The sequence below is a fragment of the Fusarium mangiferae genome, assembly GCF_900044065.1.
Source record: "Fusarium mangiferae strain MRC7560 genome assembly, contig: FMAN_scaffold002, whole genome shotgun sequence".
Taxonomy (NCBI): Eukaryota; Fungi; Ascomycota; class Sordariomycetes; order Hypocreales; family Nectriaceae; genus Fusarium; species Fusarium mangiferae.
In genome coordinates, this window is record NW_024573922.1 from 2416687 (window position 1) to 2438960 (window position 22274).

The 22274-nt window shown below is 49.9% G+C and overlaps 6 protein-coding genes across 6 annotated transcripts; 3 read left to right on the forward strand and 3 right to left on the reverse strand.

The window, feature by feature from the left end:
- Positions 1–154: 154 nt before the first annotated feature.
- FMAN_05892 (uncharacterized protein) lies at positions 155–2974 on the reverse strand (the record flags this gene model as incomplete). The annotated part of the gene is made up of 8 exons (XM_041827395.1): positions 155–662; positions 717–967; positions 1024–1461; positions 1514–1809; positions 1860–2332; positions 2435–2536; positions 2750–2773; positions 2832–2974. 8 exons carry the CDS (start codon positions 2972–2974, stop codon positions 155–157), a joined length of 2235 nt encoding a protein of 744 aa, XP_041678363.1.
- A 1200-nt stretch (positions 2975–4174) lies between these two features.
- FMAN_05891 (uncharacterized protein) lies at positions 4175–8170 on the forward strand (the record flags this gene model as incomplete). Its single annotated transcript, XM_041827396.1, has 3 exons — positions 4175–4330; positions 4383–4570; positions 4624–8170. The coding sequence occupies 3 exons, from the start codon at positions 4175–4177 to the stop codon at positions 8168–8170; spliced, it is 3891 nt and encodes a 1296-aa protein (XP_041678364.1).
- A 1149-nt stretch (positions 8171–9319) lies between these two features.
- FMAN_05890 (uncharacterized protein) lies at positions 9320–15069 on the forward strand (the record flags this gene model as incomplete). Its single annotated transcript, XM_041827399.1, has 2 exons — positions 9320–14426; positions 14477–15069. The coding sequence occupies 2 exons, from the start codon at positions 9320–9322 to the stop codon at positions 15067–15069; spliced, it is 5700 nt and encodes a 1899-aa protein (XP_041678365.1).
- A 456-nt stretch (positions 15070–15525) lies between these two features.
- Positions 15526–16759, reverse strand: FMAN_05889 (uncharacterized protein; the record flags this gene model as incomplete). The annotated part of the gene is made up of 4 exons (XM_041827400.1): positions 15526–15552; positions 15609–16461; positions 16518–16623; positions 16717–16759. 4 exons carry the CDS (start codon positions 16757–16759, stop codon positions 15526–15528), a joined length of 1029 nt encoding a protein of 342 aa, XP_041678366.1.
- Positions 16760–17623: 864 nt separating this feature from the next.
- Positions 17624–18451, forward strand: FMAN_05888 (uncharacterized protein; the record flags this gene model as incomplete). The annotated part of the gene is made up of 1 exon (XM_041827401.1): positions 17624–18451. The coding sequence occupies one exon, from the start codon at positions 17624–17626 to the stop codon at positions 18449–18451; it is 828 nt and encodes a 275-aa protein (XP_041678367.1).
- A 1354-nt stretch (positions 18452–19805) lies between these two features.
- FMAN_05887 (uncharacterized protein) lies at positions 19806–20386 on the reverse strand (the record flags this gene model as incomplete). Its single annotated transcript, XM_041827402.1, has 3 exons — positions 19806–19878; positions 19957–20291; positions 20360–20386. The coding sequence occupies 3 exons, from the start codon at positions 20384–20386 to the stop codon at positions 19806–19808; spliced, it is 435 nt and encodes a 144-aa protein (XP_041678368.1).
- Between the last annotated feature and the right edge of the window lie 1888 nt (positions 20387–22274).

A 22274-nucleotide genomic window follows, 5' to 3' on the forward strand; every position in this document is an offset into this window, starting at 1 on the left:
AGCGAAACAAGAATGCATCAGGGTGTGATTGGGGGAGTGGCTCCTATGCTTGGTTTATGCCGAACCCATCGGAGTGGCGTTGTATTTATAGTCTCCAGATTGTATGAACGTGACTTTCTATAAACTCATTATATGTCCGGATCCTTATTTTCTCTCACTGAGGGAATGTGAAACTGGGCTCCTCCAGTAACTCCATCATTTGCTGACTGCTATTGAACCATTCACCAAGTTGCGCCGTGTTGCCCATCCACATCATCGTGTTTGCTCCTCTCTGGCCATCGGCACCATCAAGCATATTCATATCCCCAAGAGGCTGTGAGAATGCACCAGCCTGACTAGGGTCCATGTGCGTCGATTGTTGAACCCCGTTGTTCAGACCTGCTGGTGGAAATCCGAGAGCGGCGAGATAGTTGTTCAGTTCAGCGCTGGCCTGTGTTTGGTCGGCTGGAGGAGTGCTTGTCCGGAACTCAATGTATCGTAGTGCTACTGTATAGAGAACCTGAAACAGGCGATATGTCTTCGCCGCTGCATCCGATAACTGAATAGTCGTCTCAAGAGATGTGCAGAAGCTATGCAGACGAGCAAGGTCCGTCTGGTCTTGGGTCTCAATGACTTGACAGAACACAACAATGAAAGGGATGAAAGGGGCAAAGAGTAATGTCCTAATCATATCAGCATTATCTCAAAATACCACGTAGGTGGGTATATGTACTTACCAATGAACGTAGGAAGGAAAATATACAGTATTATCCCGCCCCAAGAGATCCATGCAATCTTGATGGCGGTGTAGTGTTGCACGTGCAGCCTCAATACACTCTGGAATAAATGTCACTTTGGAGTTGGGCGGCCCAGGCGTAGCTCGATAAATCAGAGTCAGAAGTGAAAGTCGAAGAACATCATCAGAGATGAGAATAAAATCGAAGAAGTACTCCCCAAGATTCGTCTTGACTTCCTTTTCGCGGGATTTCTGCAGAGCACACGTTAGAGGTTGACATATCGAACATTCACGGTTTGGGCTCTCACACTCAGCTCCTTGCTCCTCCTCGAGATATCCTTCAGATCGTTCACAAGCTTTTGAGCACGGAACCTCCTCACATCATCGGACTGTGCCATGGAATCTGGGCTGTACAGTAGCTCATATATATGTCCCTGACACCGAGCTGTGGCGACCCAGAGGCAAATGAAGGCCGATAGGGGCGTAGCATTGGGAGGGTTCGAGGTAAGAAGGGGTACAGTGACATCCCAGTCTTGGATAGTAGAAGCCCTGCCGAGCCTAAGGGAGAGACTCTTGTCTATGAAGTATGTGTTCCAAAATAGAAACTGTTTGCGCTGAGCCTCGCGCGGCTTGTCATTCTTCATGGTTGATATCCGGTGATAACCTAGAGTCTGGCATAGTTCGGAGGCTTTACATGATAAAGTCCATGAGAGTGATGGTTTTGAGATCTCAATAGCATAAAATGCCTAAAAGTATGTGAGTATATGGTATCAAAAGAAACATCAAAGGGTGGCATACTCCAAGAAGAAGGGCAGAAATCATGTTTGAGGTTGCAGGCAGATGAAAAGGCAAATTTGCCAACGCCGTTTCGGTGTTTTCACGAAGTGTTTTCATGTAGCCCTCGCACTCTTCTTGCTCTTTTGCGTCTGCCGTCCGCTGCTGGCGATCCATGAACATGTACATCAGGCCAACATTCACAAGGATGAAATCAGCCTCTGAGACATCTTCTGAGAAGTACACGTGAAGACACATGCCCGAGAAGCTTTCCATAGAAAAGAACTCCCTTATCCAGGCAGACACTTCTGAGTTCTCAGCTGAAGTCGGTTAGTTCAAGATGGTGAAAGGGGGGATCAAGATCACTGACTCTCACATTCTCGTATCAAGGCAACGGCTGTTTGGATTGGAGGTAGCTCGTTATTCTTTAGACTTGGACGTGGTAGTTGCCTAGCATGGGGGTATGACATTTCCGTGGCAGCCGTCTGTTGCTTGAGAGAGCTGACGATGTGATGGAGTGAATCCAAGGTCTCGCGCAGCTCGAGGCTAGCACCCTGTAAAGACTCTGTACCAACAGCATTTTTGAGGAATTCGTTTGCAAATTCACCATGAGCAGCTAAGGAAGATTCTCCTTCGATGACCGGGCTGTCTGCAGTTTGCTGAGCGAGATGCCCATAGGGTGTTGAGCTCGAGGCCTGAGCAGGTGATTGGCGGGGAACATCAGAGCTGGGCATGTGATTTTGACTGGATTGGGTGCTTGTAGATGACATGTTCATCTTCATATCACGCATGAGCTCGGTGAGGGCCTCAAGGCGACGGTCAATGATGTCGATCTTTCTCTCACTACATGGTTGATTGGTAGTCAGTACGTGTTACTTTTTGGTACAAACCAAAAGCAGCGAGTGCTCAGGTAGTATCAAAAGCAAAAGACCCAGGGCAACTTACTATTGGGCTGAGAGGAGGATCCGGGTTCTCTTCTCCTTTGGGCGAGTATCATGGTGTGTACATGGGATCTTGGCGTGAATGCAATGAGAGCAGGGAGAATTCCTATCGCAGCGGATCTACATAGATTGATGTTACTATTTAGTAGCTATAGTTGTTGAGCTGAGTGAAGTAATCTCAAGTGAGAGCTAGGGCCATGTTGAAGATGGCTTCCACTCTTTACCCCAGCCTCTGTGGCTACTGGCTAGAGGTCTTTAATGGCTGGAGCATTGATGGAGTGATATGCATAAAATGTAGATTAGATTGATATGTGCATACCTTGCGAGTTCGGCATGCATCGCACTAAGATTAAGCAGTGTTAGTGACGAGAGCGTACGTGGGGATAGAGACAGGACAGGACAGGACAGGACAGGGCAGGGCAGGGCAGGGCTTCAGGGTCTGTGTACTAACTGCTCGTCGAATAGTCAGGTTAGAGGGGTTCTGGGGCCCATCGGATCCCTCATCAGGGCCATCGTCCAACTGGGCCCGAGAATCTTCAGCCATGAGGTTAAATACGGGAATCACGGGCACCGTTTGTTTGTGTGGACGACAGGGGATTACACGGCTGAGTGAGGGGTCAGATACGGACAAGATCCAATGCTATGAAACAATGCCACAGAGGAAAATGTTTATGGGAAAAGTCACGCACTACAAGCAACCAAACTCACATGGCATTTTGAACGACTCACACCCAAGACTCGGGAGGTTCAACGGAACGCGCGGGGTCCGGAAGAATAGAGGCCGTTGAAGATGGGATCCGGATATGGAGACTCGAGTTGGCGGCTCCCGAGAACACCGTAAATCCGAAAGAGCCAATAGGAAGAGAGCATGTCTCGGGGCAAGGATCTCCATTCAGATGGGAGGGAGCCATGATCATGGTCTCATCTACTAATCTAATCTATGAGTTGATTAAAAGCATGGTTGCCATCTCAAGGTACGGGAAGACATTTGCGTAATTTGATGACGATGATGCAGTCTCAGTCGGGTAATAATGCAGTGAAATATCAAGATCCATCCATTTAGTTGAACCCTTTTAATATTAAGCCAAGACTTCAGCCATGAGATGAGGCATGTGTCCGGCTTGATTTCCGAAAAGACCCTGGTTCAACTGAATGCATGGCATGCATGGTCTCTCAATGGATGAATGGACTGCTTCATAGAAAGGAGACGATGGAAATGTTACTTGTGAGAAGAAAATGAGAAACTACCTACCTACCTACCTACCTAGGTGTCCAAAGGCCTCCTACTAAGCAACAGTATCAAATACAGACAATTCAGCAAATACACAAATTCTTCCCTCAACCTCCGTGATCGCATCGATAATTTTCCTAGATATCCATTATCAATCAGTGACCCACTTGGACCACTTTACATGCGGATCTGATAAAAAAAACACAAGCTAAAATGCCAAGGATCACCATTCGTTGCCGTCTAAATCTGGTCTACCCTCACTCCACCCCCAAGGTTCACCTCTCAAAAGTTCTCGGGTGCTGTTTTCTTCAAAAGCACGCTATCCCCTTGGTAAAAGTCATGGTCTCTTCCCTCTCCTGTCTGGTTCCGTCAATCTATTTCCTTCCCTAAGCAGGGCTCACAGCCTGAATACACTGGCCTGATTCTTTGACTTTACATCAAAGCGCCAGATCACACGAGTTCACTTCTTTCGGGCGTCAGAATCGCCTGGTGCAATTAGTGCGGCAGATCACCATGGCTCCCAGTATCAACGAGAAGGAAAATGAAAAGGTCATAGGTGGCAGCGATGCGACCTCGACTCCTGAAGATGCCGTTGTCAACGCGGAGGGCAGCGATGCTCCCAGTCCTGGAGAAGAGGGAGAAATCGAGGGTTCTTGGGGTGACTACAAGGTGATAAACAACAATAAAAACCCACGTAAAGTAACATGCTAACGCTCTAAAGCGTATCCTCACATATGCAGGCCCTACAGAGTATCTAATGCAAGGCATTGCTCTCATTGCCGCCATAGGTTCAGGTGCCGGTATCGCTCTCCAAAACCTCATCTTTGGGCAGTTCATCACCACAATCACCGACTTTACATCTGGAGATTCTCAGCCTAGCAGGTTCCGAAAGGAAGTTGCTGACCTAGCGTGAGTCCTTCGGAGTCATGTCCCATACAGCTCTCTCCTAACGTTCATACAAGACTCTACTTTGTGTACCTTGGCATTGGTCGATTTGTTCTCTCCTACATCTGGAACGTCTTCCTCACCTACTCATCTTACCGTATTGTACGCAACATTCGAAAGGAGTACCTTCGCGCTGCTCTTCGGCAAGAGGTTGCCTACTATGACTTCGGGAGCGGCGGTTCCATCGCTACGCAGGCTACCTCCAACGGCCGCTTGATTCAAACCGGCATCGCTGAGAAACTTGGTCTCTTCTTTCAGGGCATTGCTGCCTTCCTCACTGCCTTTATTGTTGCTTTCGTCGTGCAGTGGAAGCTGACTCTCATCTGCTTATGTATCGCTCCGGCAACCATCATCGTCATGACTGTTGTTGCTACGATGGAAGCTGTTCACGAAGTCAAGATCCTCGAGATTCACGGCCAAGCCAACTCGCTCGCTGAGGGTATCCTCGCTAGCGTGCGCACTGTTCACGCTTTTGAGATGCGAGCTAGACTCGTCGACAAGTTCGATAAACATCTCGAGGAAGCTCACACCGTTGGAAAGAAGATCTCCATTCTCTTTGGTCTCATGTTCTCTGCCGATTACACCATCATCTACCTCGGTTTCGGACTCGCTTTCTGGCAGGGTGTGCGTATGCTCTCAACTGGCGAAATCAAAAGCTCGGGCGTCATCTTCACGGTTCTCCTCTCTGTTGTCATTGCGGCTGTTCAGTTGACCCAGCTCACCCCATACACTATCGACTTCAGCCGTGCTATGTCTGGTGCAGCACAGCTTTTCACTCTCATCGACCGAGCGTCAGCTATCGACCCCCTTTCCAAGGATGGCGAGACACCATCGGAGACAGTTGGACATGTCGAGCTTGAGAATGTTTCGTTTGCCTACCCCACCAGACCTGGTGTCACAGTGCTTGAGGACTTCTCTCTTAACGTCCCTGCTGGTAAAGTCACGGCACTAGTAGGTCAATCAGGATCAGGCAAGAGCACTATTGTCGGTCTGATTGAGCGGTGGTACAACCCCAAATCCGGTACTATCAAACTGGACGGTCGTCCCATTGACAAGCTTAACCTCAACTGGCTCCGCCGAAACGTCCGGCTCGTCCAGCAAGAGCCTGTTCTCTTTGAGGGTTCTGTTTTCGACAACATTAAGCACGGGTTAGTTGGTACTGAATGGGAGAATTCACCTGCTGAACAACAGATGGAACGGATCCAGGAGGCTGCCAAGATGGCTTTTGCTCACAACTTCATCATGGAACTTCCAGAAGGTTACAACACACAAATCGGACAACGAGGTGGTCTTCTCTCTGGCGGTCAGAAGCAGCGTGTTGCTATTGCTCGCAGTGTTGTATCACAGCCCAAGGTTCTTCTTCTTGACGAGGCTACAAGCGCTCTTGATCCTCACGCCGAGAGTGTCGTTCAGCAAGCACTCGACAAAGCATCTGAAGGCCGCACTACCATCGTTATCGCTCACAAGCTCGCCACCATTCGCAAGGCTGATAACATCGTCGTCATGTCCAAGGGTTCTATCATCGAGCAGGGCTCTCACGAGTCCCTAATTGCTCAAGATGGTGCCTACGCTAAGCTCGTCAAGATTCAGAATCTTGCAGTTGAGAATGACCCCAGTAATGTTTCAGCTGACGAAGAAGAGGAAGTTGCCCCTGAAGGCGACAAGGAAGAGCTCGGCCTTAGCAAGACGGTTACCCAATACGAAACCCACGTCCAGGAGCGTCTCGAGGCTGGCAAGGAGCTTGGCAACTATGACAACCACAAGCAAATGGGCATCTTTTATGTCGTTTATCGTTTGATTCGTGAGAGCCCAGAGGTCGCTTGGTCGTATTTCTTTGTTCTTGCGGGATGTTTAGGAGCTGTTGCAGCATTCCCCGGTCAGGCTATTCTGCTAGCACACGTTGTTGAGGTCTTCACCCTGACTGGTGACAGGATGAGAGACCGCGGCGATTTCTACGCAAGCATGTTCATCGTTCTCGCTGCCGGTTTGTTGGTGTCGTACTTTGCTCTTGGCTATGCTACCAACACCATCGCTCAGTTCCTCAGCCACAAACTCCGCAAGCAGAGTCTCCGGGACATGCTTCGTCAAGACCTTCAGTTCTTTGATCGCAAGGAAAACAGCACTGGTGCTCTGGCCAGTCGCGTAGACTCCAATCCCCAGTCGATCCTCGAGCTGATGGGCTTTAACGTGGCCCTTATCCTTATTGCTATTCTCAACCTGGCTGCCTGCAGTCTCTTGGCTATAATCCACAGCTGGAAGTTGGGTCTGGTGGTCGTTTGCGCTGGTCTTCCTCCTTTAGTCAGCTCCGGTTACTTCAAGATTCGCCTCGACGCCAAGCTGGACCGGGATACCTCGAAACGATACTCTACCAGCGCTTCAATTGCTTCTGAGGCCATCACTGCCATTCGAACCGTTTCTTCTCTGGCCATTGAGGAGTCAGTCTTGGACAAGTATGTTGATGAGCTGAACCAAGCCGTTACTGGATCAAAGAACGACCTTTTCCGAATCATGATCTTCTTTGCTCTGACTCAATCAATTGAGTATTGGTTCCAAGCTCTTGGTTTCTGGTATGGCTGCCGTCTCCTCTCATTTGGTGACATCTCCATGTACAATTTCTTTGTCGCCTTCTTGGGAGTCTTTTACTCTGGTCAGGCTTCTGCTCAGCTCTTCCAATTCTCCACCAGTATCACCAAGGGAGTCAACGCTGCCAACTACATATTCTGGCTCAATCAGCTCCAGCCCAACGTCCAAGAAACACCTGAGAATCGAGATAACGGTCCCAAGTCTGGAGGTCCGGTTGTTTTGGATGATGTCCGATTCTCGTACCCTCTTCGACCTCATGCCCCCGTTCTCCGCGGCATCGACTTGAATGTCAAGCCTGGGCAATTTGTCGCGCTTGTCGGCGCATCGGGCTGTGGAAAGTCAACTATGATATCTATGCTTGAACGGTTCTATGATCCGTCAAGCGGCACAATCAGCATTGCTAACTCGGCACTTCCCACTCTCAACCCTCGCCTCTACCGCCGCATCATTGGTCTGGTTCAACAAGAGCCAACTCTTTTCCAGGGTACGATACGAGAGAATATTGCTCTTGGTGTCGATGATCCAGAGATCGAAGGTAATGACCCTTCCACTTCGGTTCCTGACAAGCGGGTCGAGGCAGCGCTCCGCGCAGCCAATGCATGGGACTTCGTCTCGTCTTTGCCCGAAGGCCTCGATACACAGGCTGGATCAAACGGCGCGCAACTGTCTGGAGGACAGAGACAGCGAATCGCCATCGCCCGAGCCCTGATCCGTAATCCCAAGGTCCTTCTCCTTGACGAAGCTACAAGTGCACTTGACACCGAGAGCGAGAAGATTGTACAAGGCGCATTGGCAGAAGCAGCGAAGGAAGGAGACCGCATTACCATTGCTGTTGCTCATCGCTTGAGCACAATCAAGGACGCTGACAAGATTTGTGTTTTCTTGGGTGGCAAAATCACAGAGTCGGGAACTCATCAAGAGCTGCTTGCTCAGGGTGGATTGTATCGAAAGATGTGTGAGGCACAGGCTCTGGACAGTTAGATGTGCTCTGTGTGTATGGACGTTGGGACTAAAAGTTATAATCGTTAATGATAGCATACCTAGATAATACCCTTCAATATTGATTCGTTTAGAAATATAGTGGTCATTCAACCCTCTAGGGTAGCCTCTATATACCCAATGGATGGAATTTGAAATTGCCATGGTTAGATCTGTTGTCTTAGTTCGGCCAAGGAATTAGCCAAGACTACGCCCAGGGGTTACAATCCCAGCCGTGTCCAGGGGATGACCTTGTTGTGAAGCAAATTTGATCATATCTGCTCATCGGATATTCGTTCAATCAAAGGTGAAAGATTTGGGTCTAGATTCCAGTCGTTGATGGGGAAGTCAGTCAGACGAGGGGTGGATAATCCACGGTTCCACATGGTCAGACTACCTAAGGTACCTGCACCTACTGGAAGGTACTAAGGTAGAGGACTCGGCGAGCTCCAACACACCATACAAGATGCACATGTGACCGAAAGAAAAGAGTACTAGGGATCAAGTTCTAAAAGGAGCTGCTATTTCATAATGATAAATGATAATATTTAGGAAACTCAAGAAATTTAAAAAAGGCTTAGAAGCACTCTAAACGATATGCCTGACAAATCCGAGAGCATTGTAAATGTCTAATTATATCTCGTCAATTGAGGACCTCTTAGTACAAAAATCCATCATCGTCCTGCGGCGCCGAACGGGTGGCAGTTGCCATTCTGGGTCCCCATATTTTGGTTCATGCCAACTTGCACTTATGAGAGATCTGTACTGTACTTCCAGAACGTTTCCCTCCCAACCCCAGCAAACGTCTCCTTCGTTACCCAGATGATCATGGCGAAAGGGCGACTCTGACTAAACGCGACAACACACAATTTGATTCTTGTATACTAAGTACGAAATTCCTCTCCTGGCTTCTGATTTGCCTTATGTGACAAGGCCCCCTCTACCCCCTGAGGTCGCAAAGCTCCCGTCCTAGCTCCACGTAGATTAGCTTGCTCGGTAGTAGCCCCTTTGTACTGAAACCGTTCCGCTGACACGATTTGCAAAAAGTACCTATTTGCTATTGGCACTTCTTTCCTTTTCACCCTGAGAGCCAACGCCCGAATCGGCTTCGCGATGGCTTCTGAATCGCCAAAAGCGACAGATCTGGCCACGATGCCAAAACATCCCGATCCTACCAGCTCCACCGAGGCTCCCGCACATGCGACGTCATCTACAACCCCAGACGCGGTCGTCCAAGCCGATGTACCTACAAGTCCAGACGTGTCGTCACAACAGGATCAAAAATCTTCGGATCAAGATGGCGCTGCCAACGCCTGGCCTTCACACGTGGATGACGGTCATGATAGCAATGACTGGCTAGCTTCCGATGATGCAGTCCCTAACCAAAAACAAGAGGAAACTGCCTCCAATGAACCCGAACTCGATGTCGCCTCACAACCAAAGGCACCTGTATCTCAGCATTCAAGTTCCATGTCATTCGCTCGTACAGTATCTCACGAAATCAGCTTCGGAGACGAGGAGGAAGGTGAATGGAACTTGAGTCGCACTGATACCGACCCTTTCAAGTTCATGCCGCCTACCGACCGAACAAACTCTTTCCCACCTGTACCACCCGCCCACACAAATTCCGAAGTAGAGGATCAACAACCTCTCCCTTCCAATCAGGCCTTGGACGTCTTAGAGGAAATCGAGAAGGAAGCGGATGCAGAGGAGGAGCTATACCAGCGAGAGGAGACGACAGATGGGCCAGATGCTCCTAGGCGAGGACACTCCTCTTCTATATCCATTGGTGGAGATTTGAAGAGTCTGGAGGGCCAAGATTCTGATGAACGATATGAAGAAGGGATGCCACTTATCCCCCCACCCGAGGACGAAAGGCATAAGGTTCCTAGTGAACAACCAAACCACACTTTAAGCGACTCGTTCGACGAGAAAGCCGAGGAAGGTGATGATTTCTTCAGCCAAGTTCAAGGCTCCGAACAGCCATCTGATGAAAAACCTGCCCCGGCTTTGGAACGAAAATCGACAATGCAGGTTTTGGATTCCATGAACGCAGGCGCCATCTCGAACAAGTCTGCACTTGAGGGAACCCCCGAAGAGGAAGAGGAAGACGACGAGGAGGAGGAGGAGGACGACAGTAGTGATGAAGACGATGATAGTGACGAAGACAGCGAGGAGGACAAAAAGGCAGCGCAGCCTGCGCCAACACCTGCTTCATCTTACCCAGCTGCTGCTGCACCCGACTCCTCCCCAGCTAAGAAGGAAGACCTTGCATCAAAATGGGAACAAGCTTTCGCTGATGACGAAGACGACGATTTTCTGCTTGAAGAGAATGGGGGAGATGACAAGCAAGTTGACCCAGCTGCCTTCTTTGGAAGTGATGATGAAGGCTTTTTGGAGGATGAGGAGCCAGTTCCAGCTCCGGCTCCGGCGCCTGCCCCTACTTCACGTCAACCTTCTGGCTCCAATCCCTATATGCCGCAGGTACCAGCTCCTCACCCAGCGCCATCTCCGTATGCTCCTAGCATGCAAGTTCCCGCGGCTGCTGGTCCCCAAATCTCGGCATACAACACTCCAGCATCTGTCGTAACACCTTTCGGTACATCTCCTCAATACGGTCAGCCTCCGCCGGCACGTCCTGATATGTCCAAGGCGCAAAGCTTCGCGGATAAGTCAAAGGGAGGTTATCACTCACCGTATGACCTACCTACCGATCTTGTCACCAACCTGGTTAAGCCTCGAAAGAGGGCGAGCATGCAACAGCTTTCCCAAGCTAATCAGCTTCATGCTCCGGTTCAACCTCCGCCTAGAAGTGCGAGCGTTGGCATGCCGGCTCCCCCAACGAGACTTACTCCTCCTTCCTCTAGCCATGGCCTACCCAGCCATCAACAATCTACAGCACCTCCCAAACCCACAACTCCTGGTGCCCAACACAAGGAGAACTTCTTTGAGGAGTTGCCCATGACATCTAGACCACGGCCTAGTTCACGGACAAGCCAGAGGGCTCTGTCTCCCGCCCGAAATGCGCCCCCAATGGCTCACGCTCCACATATCCCTTCGCCATTAGCGCCGAATCATATGGTTCCGCCACCTTTTCCCGCTACGACGGTCACCCCTGGTGAACCGCACAGCGATTCCACCGGTCAGCCGGCTCTTGTTCCAGGCGCTGGTCTGGTTGCACCTGAGAGAGTCAGTCCTTATGCTGCCCTGACCACTTCTGCCAACCACATGCCCCCCCCTGCCTCGACAAGCACCTCCCGATATTCTCCTGCACCTGGTACAAGCCATACTGCCCCGCCCGCTCCTGCAAGCAGCCGTTATTCACCGGCACCTCCCGTTCCCAAGAGCCACGGTTCTTACGGAGCCGTGGCAACTGCTGGCCCCGGGCCTGTGCTCCCACATCAGCCCAGGACTTCAAGCCCGTTGACCCATTCTGAGAGTGCTCACTTTGAGCCAAGGATGAGCCGAGTTTCGTCTCTGCCACCTACACGTGAGGTAGATGAGGAGGATGAGCAACAGACTCCCACTAGATCTGCGAGCGCTACTCATGCCATACCTCATTATGATTCGAGATATAACCCTGCATCTCCTCCAAAATCCACGCAAACACCACCCCCTCCAAGCTATGCTGGCCAACTTACCCTCTCGCCTCCCAAGCAATCGGGTCCGTATGTGCCCCATGCCCCACCAACAGCGCAGGCTGGCTTTGTACCACCTCCTCGCGCTCAGACGCAATCGCCAAGCGCATCTTTCGGCCATAAGCAGGCTCAGAGGTCCTCAGATTCAGCACGCCGACCCTCGTCTGCCCACTCACACTCCTATCCTTCTCCAGTAGGCGGAAAGCCAGCCCCTTCACCTTATGCTCCGGTGGCTCCCACTGCTCCAATGGCCCCAGCCCCTGGTGTTTCAACTGTCCGTACTCGCGGCCAGTCTATCACAATGAACATGGTTGCGCCCACTGACGGACGGGAGAATGATGAGCTCCAGCGATGGAAAGGAGTGCCTATTATCTCATGGGGCGTCGGCGGTACTGTCGTCACCTCTTTCCCCAAGAGTGTTCCTCGGTATGGCATGAACCAGGCTGTTCCGATGATTGTACGAACACCAGGAGAAGTCAAGGTCCAGAGTGTCAAGGACATTGAGCCGTTGCACGAGCATGTGGCCAAATTCCCAGGTCCTCTCAGGGGCAAGTCAAAGAAGAAAGAGACCATCGGATGGCTCAGTGCTGGAATTGAGCTACTCGAAAAAGATCTTCCGGATGTCTCTTTTCACTCCCAACTCTCTCTCGAGGCGAAGAGAGCTGTCGAGCGACTACTCCTATGGAAGATTATGCTTATCTTCATCGAGAACGATGGAATACTGGAAGGTAACCCTGCTGTGGAGGCAGCTGTCCGAGATGTCCTTTCGCCTGGTGAAAATACATTGTCCGCAAGGGATGATGCGCTTTTCCCTGCCGCTACTAGTTTTGATACAGGAGTACCCTCGGTTACCTCAATGCAAGCCGATGGTGTCGATGTCTCATCCATGGATCAGATTCGTCACCATCTCCTGAGGGGCGATCGAGACAAGGCTGTTTGGGCTCTTGTTGATAAACGACTTTGGGGTCACGCCATGCTGATCTCACATACCGTGGAAGGCGATCTTTACAAACGCGTGGCACAGGAATTTGTTCGTAAAGAAGTAAACTACCCTGGTCACGCCAACGAGTCCATGGCTGCACTGTACAAGATTCTTTCTGGCAACCTTGAAGATTGCGTGGATGAATTAGTTCCTGTTCATGCTCGGGCTGGTCTTCAACTGGTGTCCACTGGCGGGGGCTCAGGACCTACCAAGGATACCCTCGACGGATTGGACAAGTGGAGAGAGACTCTTTCTCTTGTCCTGAGCAACCGAAGCACGGATGATATCCAAGGATTGAATGCCCTCGGAAATCTTCTCTCTAGCTATGGGCGAGCTGAGGCAGCTCACATTTGCTTCATCTTTGGCCGCCATGCGTCTATTTTCGGTGGTCTCGACGACCCCAACGCCAACTTTGTGCTCATTGGAGCTGATCATAGGCAACAATCTGACCAGTTTGCCAAGGAAACAGAGGCACTCCAGCTCAGCGAGGTCTATGAGTATGGCCTGTCTCTTGCAGGAGGAGCTCTTGCAGCCGCAGGCACACCCCATCTTGCTGCCTACAAGCTTGAACATGCAATGATTCTTGCTGAGTATGGCCACCGGGACAAGGCAATGCAATACTGCGACGCCATCTTGACAGCAATGTCCTCCCAAACCAAGCGATCGCCATACCATCATCATGTTCTCGAGACTGCTGTTGAAGACTTCATGTTGAGACTGAAACAAGCGCCGAAGGAGGAGAGTGGCTCATGGATTTCCAAGCCAAGCATGAATAAGGTCTCAGATAGCATGTGGAACCGATTCAATAAGTTCGTCGCAGGTGATGATAACGAGGAGAACAATGGAGGTACTGGGGAGGCAGGCCCGTTTAACCGCCCGTCTGGAGAGTTTAGTCGTTCGCCGTCGGTTTCTAATTTTGACATCTATGGTCAGCAGTCACCTAGCTTCGGCATGACACCTGCTCAACCATCGGCAAGCATTGCAGCATCCAAATACGCGCCGAATATTTCGACGCCCGCTGCTTCCGCGAACCTTTACTCTCCTACATCTCAGTACACACCTGGGCGAAGTTCTACCGAATATGCCCCTAACTCATATGAGCCTTCCTACCCTGGTGCTGCCTCGACTGACCGAGGTGAAGGCTACACCCCTTACGTTCCTCCGTCTGAGCCGACCAGTGCTGGCCTTAGTGGACCGGCAGGCCTTGCACCAGCTGCTCAAATTACGCAGGGCCACTCTCCTGCTGGATACCAGCCCTATGGAATGCCAGCATCTACCCCGATGGGCAACGATGAGACGCCTGCCGATAGTTCGTCACAGGGGTTCCAGCCTCTCAGTTACGGATACGAGCCGCCTCAAGTGTCCTCAAACCCGCCTGAGCAGGCAGGTGAGCACAATACTGGAGAGAGCGGTAATGGCGGCTACGAGCCGCCTTCATTCCAGCCTTACGGTTATGAGCCTCCATCATATGAGCCTCAGTCCACTGCTGAGGGCGACGATGAGCAGCCCAAACCTAAGAAGAAGAGTTTCATGGATGACGACGATGATGACTTCCCTTCCATGAAGCCTGCCGAGAAGTCCAAGGCGGATAAGGACCGGGAGAATGATGAGATGTTCCGCAAGGCTGCGGAGGAGGATGGTGAGTTTCCTTTTCTTATCGATATGACACATGACTTACAAGTTGAACAGCCAAGCGTGCAGCTGCCCAGCAGTTGTCCAAGAAGGGCTGGGGCTTCGGTGGCTGGTTTGGAGGAAGCAAGAAAGCGCCCCTTGAGCAGACGTCCTCTGGCGATTCTTCTCCCGGCAAGCCCATCCGGGCGAAGCTGGGTGAGGCCAGCAGCTTTGTATACGACCCTGAACTAAAGCGATGGGTCAATAAGAAGCCAGGCGCCGAAAACACACCAGCCAAGACTGCTACACCTCCTCCCCCCAGGGCTGGCCCTCGATCTGTCTCTGGAACCCCCCCGCCTCCCACCGCCACTCCTCCCCCACCGTTGGTAACGAGCAATAGTGCGCCGCCACCCCTCATGCCCCCCAAAGTTCGAGCTGGAACACCAGAACTGTCCAAGCAGGTATCGACGGAAAGCCTGGGCCTCGCACCCCCTGCTATGGTTCGATCCGTTTCCAACACTAGCAATGCCAGCGCACCACCCAGTCGGCCAACGACAAGCATGAGCAATGCCAGCAGCATCGACGATTTACTCAGCGTGGCGCCTCGCAAAGCCAGTGACAAGAAGAAGCCACGAAAGGGTGGTCGATATGTCGATGTTATGGCCAAGTAAGGCACGAACAGATGTCATTCGTTTGGATTTGAAATACCGAGTCAATTTCAGGCGTTCTTGTTGGGATTCGTGCTAGGAACGAATCGATTTGTATTAATAGTTAGACTGTTGTTACGTTTTGTATTTCTGCGATGGTTTGAATTGTAGGTGCTGGCCTGGGGCTATAGCAGCGACTGTACACAAAGTATTGAGGAAGCGGACGAGTTGTAATGTTTTGGATCAGGAAGAGAATAGACCCTAATGCTACCATCGAGACATGATTACGACTCGAGGAGATATTCGACAAAGAACGATAATACGATAAAGAATTCTGCCGTTGCGTTTTTTCCCCATTACTGTGTGCTTTGACAGATATACACTTTTGACTGAACACCCAATATAATGCCAAAATCTTACAAACCGCTACCCAGGTCCAACGCCTGAAACATGAAAGGTCACCATTCATCTTGATGTGTTTCACATACTATATGACTGTACATAGTACTGGGATTTTTAGCACGTAATTGACGGGACTGGGGGCAAACAAAGGGCAAACTCACTGTCACGACAGAGTCATCCGCTGTAGCATCATCGTAATGGGGCACATAGACGTAGAGAATCAACGCATGGTCGTCAGCAAAACAGGCAATGACCCGGCCTTCCAAGCGACCAACACTAAGGACACGGCTCCAGTCCTTGCCATCGACACGGACAGTCGCCCAATGATTGGGACCGCCTTCTCGAAACTTGGTACTTGGATGCTCCTCCACGGGACAATCGAGCTGTGCGGGGTCAAGCTCTGGGTTTTCGAGATTAGACCACACACTACAGATATCTGTCGTCTCGGTTGCGATCCGTAGTCGTAGACCACCATGCATGTTGGCGCTAAGCTCAAGTTTCGGTGATTTCGTATTAGCGGAAGAGCCAGAATTAGAGGCCATAGCAAGCTTGGTGAAGCGGTCTGAGATGGCCTTGAGCTGAAGAAGAGGGGGCAGTTGAATGTGGACGTCTGGTTCTCGTACTCGAGGCTGCATGATAGTCTCAACCGTTTCGGGGTGGAGGACACGCACGGGTATGTCCTGCGTAATGATCTTCTCATGCTCTCGCCTCAATGAAGTCTCGAGGTGCTCTGCCTGAAACATTTCATCGTCATCGAATGGGTCATCACCAGCGGCTGTTCCTGAAGGTTTCGCGGCCCCAGGTGGGTTGGTAGCTGACGTAGTCGTTGTGATAGTCATTGAAAGAACTGGCAGACCGTCTTTCTTTGTGAGACGCAAGGAAGCAGAGATACTGTTGAGCGCAGACTTGAGGGCGCGTTGAAGTGGTTGAAGGGGAAGCTCCAGGTTAATAGTATTGCCTGCCTCAGCGGACTGAATGTGATAGCCATCGAAAATGAAGTCCATGGCAAGAGACCTTGATAGTATTTATGAGCAATTACATAAGACAGCCCAAGAAGGAAGAGCACATACGCCCATACTTGAGATCCCATGTCTGGGATGACGGTGAATCGTGCAGTATCATCGCTCAAGCGCAACCAGGCAATCTTCTCAAGAGAGCCAAGTGCAGCTGTAAGCTCTGTGATCAGGATTAGCAAAGCGTGCCCGAGAAAAGCAAGAGAGAATGATAGAAAGGCCCAGGAATGTGTGTGTACCTTAGGTAAGTACTTACTTGCAAATGTGCGAATGTTTTTCAGCTCTGTACGAAAACGCATGTTGAGGAGTCGCAATGATAGAAATGGTGCAAGTAAACCTGGAATGGAAGGGAGATTGTTATGGTTGAACGCCATACCTTCCAGGTAACTAACGTAGACGAAGTGAAGCAAATGCTGGAAGTCGCAAATTGTGGGTCTAGGTAGCACCATCGACATACATGAATTGGTAGGAATTTTGATCCTTGCCCAAGGTAGAGAGGCATACTAACTGAGGTAGGTAGGAGGAATCATACGAACTTGTGCCTGGATGTTTTATAAGCCGTTGCTAGATATGTTGATTTGTATATGAAACAGTAACGCCTATCGACCTTGCAGATATCAACAACAGACACACATGAGAGACAACACTAGGTACGTACCTAAGCGGAATGAAAGACGAAGACCTACCTCAGGACCTACCTGACCAAGTATTACCTAAGGCAGGATAATTGCAAGATATGGAAGCAGTTACTTGAAGGATAACTGATCCAGGTTCATAGTCAAGCCCCGATGTTCCTGGTGTTAAGATAGGTACGCAGGATATCTTCCCGTTTGAGGGGATTAAAACTTCCTCCTCTGCGTCAAAGCACATTTACACGACAATGAAGAAGTAGACTCTTCCCAACTTAGATAGCGAAAGGAGAGCGTGTTCAATGCTCGATCGAGTGGAGGGAAGCAAGCAAACCTAAGGTACCTACTAGGTACCTAGGTATATACGTATAAAACAGACCCCTTTGATTTAGAAACTCTCCTTTTCTTCTTCCTCATCATCATCAAAACACATCGCCAAGATCATCCCAATTACGATATTTTACATCCAAACTTTCACTTAATTGTGCGTTCGCTCATCATTACAGACGCTATGAGCAATCTCACCACTCAGACATGGATACTGCGAAGGCGCCCAGTGTCACAGAGTCTTCGGGGCAGCAGCTGCGGCGCGAAGACATGCCTCCTGTTTCACAAGTCCCCGAGGTTCAAAATCCAGTCGAGGCTCCATCCTCAGTCCCAACTGAAGGAAATACTGGTAACACAGCAAAAAAAACCCTCTTCAAACGATTCTGGAGCCAAGTCAAAGGCCGATTCCGTCGAAAAAATCCGAGAAATGAGGAAAGACAATTCCGTCTACTTACTGCACGGCAATTACCTCCAGCCCACCAGCGTGGACCATCAGATCCGTCAGGTTTTGTAAAACTGGGGAGACAAGATCCCAGAGCTCGCGATCCAAAAGTGGTGAAATACCCTGATTCAGGCCCGGACCGCTGTGTCATGTGCAATAGGCTACTCCATGACTCTACCCGCGATTTTGACAGCTGGAAGCGCTGCGAGACTCGAGTCTATCTTCCTTGCGGTCATCCATTTGGCCACCGTTGTTTGCACAGTTACCTGACCGAACGTCTAAGGTCTCGAACTCCAGAGAGTGACGCTATTATTGTTGGAGGGGAGCATTACTGTCCAATGGGTGATTGTATCCCCATTCGACACGAGTGTGACCACCTTGCTATTCCAACATTCGAACTTCCCCAACCCAGGTACGAGGACCAAGAGAGCCAAATTATACCGCGAGATTGTTGCTTTTGTTCATCTGATCCATGCGCCAAAAGGAGGATCAACCGCAAGGAAGAATATTCCCAGAAAATGATCCCATCGCCATTGCCAAGGCAACATACCTATCTACCAGAGAGTATGGTTTCTCGTGCTAGAAAGGCCTAGCGCGCCTGGTACGAATGGAAGTTCCTTAGGATCAACCGATTGTTGGATGACGAATGGCTTTCATTTCGCACACAGCATTTTCAGGCATGCGAGACACGCAGATACACATGGCTGAATAACGTCATAGAGTCCCCGGCAAACAGGGATCCTCAAAAACAAAGCGCTGTCAGACGATCCATTGGTGCCCCTGAGATCGCAACCCTCCCGGGTCAGCAAGAGCAGAGCAACCAGCCCACAGGCCCAAGCACCGAAATGAGAGAGAACCGAAGCCAGGCTGTCACAATAAAACAGAAGACAGGTGAAATCCCTCCAGTAGTTGGGAACGCTGACGATCCTGATGCGATCACTCCTGCTGAAGCTCCCACTTCGTGGAAGTTACCTGACATCGCTAAGCAACTTCGTTTCGAAGTTCCTACACCAGGAGATCCTACACCAGGAGAGGGAGAGACGGGCAGATCTGCCGTGGGGGCCGCATCAACTAATGGCACCGTAGGAAGCAAGAACAAGACGAATCCCACAGCCACCAATGGCACTGCGCCTCAATTGCCCGTGCACAAGACTGCCTCGGATCCGGCACTGGGCTCTATCGACAAAAAGACCAATGTTGGTCCTGGGGGAGTTATGACTGAGAAAAACCCCGAAACAGTAGTGGCTCTCCCTGATCCACCGAAGGATGATCCAAAGAAGTCAGCCAAGGAAACAGAGTCGAAGGCAAAGGGGAAAAGGAAAGTTGCTCAGCCGATAGCCGCATGACCACATTCTAGCTTCTGTATCGAGCGGAGGACTTGGCCATGGGGGTGGCATCAAGGACCTGGGGGTTTCCCTTTCACATTCGAAAAAATGGCTGTATATATCGTTGTTGGTTGTGCCTTGAAACTGGTGCGATTTCAATCTTGGATGAAGAGCGATACAGTTTTAGCGATATGATTTTAATGATCGAAGCAGACAGCGATACAAGCGATGAATGAATAACAATCTGTTGCTTCAAAGTCACATTGGACTATGAAGAATACTGCCGTATAATAAGCTGCACGTCATGTTCCATCACTCGAGAATACGATGTGCGTGAGAGTTGTTCGGGATTACTAAATTTGTTTGATCAGCCATTTCCACATCTCGGCGAGATAGACCCAGGCAACTTGGGGTATACTTGGATTCATTCGCGACATGATATTAATAAAACTACCGACTTGGATAACTTTTCCTAGATTGATCTAAGCGTTTCAAATCTTCAAGTATAACTGACTGTTTCTGCTGTCGCCTCGCAGATGCGCTCTGCTTGACATCCATCCATATACCTATATAAGGTATTTCATAAATCCGAAGGGTGCAAGAAACGCGTTGAATTGTAACATTATGATCTAAAATTATTCCTTGCAAGCCGGTCTGGCTCATCGTCGCTATCGTCCCTAAAACCTTCTTCAAGACTGCAAACATGATGTCAGTCACTGTTGTAGATGAGGACGAGCAATAAGGGTTCCGGGTTGTTTAACAGCAGCACTTACTCTCTACTTAATCGCCTGGCGTTGTCTGGCCGTGCAGCACGAGTATCAGCCTCCATCTGGCGCCACGTATCCTCGTCGACGCTCCCAAGTTCCTCTCCATCATCGTCTTCCAGCCCATCATCGGAGACGTCCTCGGATGCGAATGCGACTGCGCGATTGGAACGCCAAGTGGCTATTCGGGACGTAATGCGCTGTCGCAGAGACGATGTCTGGGAAGAGAGTGTGTCGAGAGGTAGATACTGGCTGTATCGGGCATATCGGCGCCAGAGGGGAATGAGGACGTATGTGAGGAGGATGAAGAGTATCAAGGAGATTACAGCGGGAACAATGAGCGTCTAGTAGCGATCATGCGGATGTCAGTAGCTGAGGAGCAAGGAGCAAGTTGTCATGATGTGTTTGTTACCTTGATAACGGACATGGTAGCATCCATGTTCTATATATCGGAATTCAAGACGACAGTCTCGCAGTTCGGCTCAGCAAGTTTCGAGGCCGAAAATGAATGTCACGATGTTGAAGCTGGAGGTTGCCGTGATCGCCCTGAGGCTACAGCGGGAAACGTGGCTGAAGCCACAAGGGCCCAACGGGAGGTGACGACGCCGAAGATCCCGCTAAAAGGGGCGGGCCAACAGAACCTAAGCGTTCAGACTTGCAGGGGGACCATCATCACTAACGGCTATACAGCATTTTTCTAGAACGATCTCAATAATCTCAGCGATACATTTCCTAATTCCTTAAGGGATGACAGTTTTTATATGGCTTGCCTAGGTAGACAGGTATAGATAATTATCTGTCTACTATACCTACTAGGTACCTACCCCGCTACCTACCTTAGGTACCGACCTGAAAGGATACCTACTAGGTACTAAGGTAGAGGTGAGGTACTATAGGTACTTACCTATCTGTCAACTCTTCCATGCATTAAAGACCTAATACATCGTAACCTCATATTTACTGCATTATCTCGATCACCGGCACTTCAACACGAGCCATTAATTTAGCGTATCGCTGTTCACATGCGCATAATCTTCCATCTTCATGGGACACGTCACCGTCGTATGCTATCTCAACCATTTATACACTGACACACTGCAATCAGAAACTGGCAGTGAACGGAATGGGGAATTTGAGACAGCCGACCTCGCTTGAGCATCAAGAATAAAACAATCTTTTGATGGACATATAGGTCTCGATCTGGTGGAGATGCTCAGAGTCGCAGCAGGGGACTTGAGACAGATGCGTAGTTCTATGAGTAATTATTACTTTAGCTTCTGAAAGATAGATGCTTTGATAAAGAAGAGACTGGCAATTATTTTTGGTCCCGCGTTGAAATGAACGGTCGTGTAACTGATCTCATCGTTCGAGGATTGTTACACGTTGGCGCAGCTGAAAACCCCAACTAAGAATAGTCATGAACCATTTATAGGATGATAGGATTGGTTCGCAGCCGAAAGACCTGGTGTTATTGCACCATATATTGATCCCAGTAAGACTTTTTTGTGCGACACCTCACTGAAAGGTAACTCAAATGTCCCAAGCGTCTGGTATTGATGTATCACTAACAGTGACAGATTTCTGTCACTCGGGACTCCAAGGACGACAAGAGGTTCTTTCTATGAGCGTCGTCGCTGTATCCAGGCTCTCTTTAGGTATGCTCCAAGTTCTTCAACTTGGTTTTCTCCCAGGTTGACATGCATCTGCGCGTCCTCAATCTACAGAGCCCACTTCCCCTGGCAGATCTCCTGATGCTAAAGAAAACTCCCCGCCTGGCGTCGATGCTAAAAAAGTGTCTCTCAGACCAGTCACAGGGCTACTTGGGCATAAGGAGCATCCATGCATGATTATGCTACATAGCATTATTCATAAGGCAATTCACTAATATTACGATATACCTATACTTTCTGGTTTAACTGTAGTGACTTTTTATAATACTAATTTACTACATTATCTATCGAGTATCAAGATATATCTATATCTCTAGCCTTGGGCCGTGCAGGCGTTCTCAACCTAAGAATAAGAGCTCAAGCGGCGGCTAAGCAATATTAGGTCCATCGCCCCCGTAAACAAATGAACCAATCCGCATCCATCTTGATAGACCCTCGGCTTGGTCCTTAGATCCCTGATCATAGAAGGATCCATTGGAAGCCAAGTCATTCCCATCTCTGGGTTGGGCTGGCTAACTACCTACTGCTGCTCGTACACTGCTACACTGCTACACTGCTACACCACACTGCACGACCTACCTAACTCTAACGTTATACGACACCCAACCCGACTGCAGCTGTGCAGTGACACGCTACGCTCCTTATTATTCACACCAT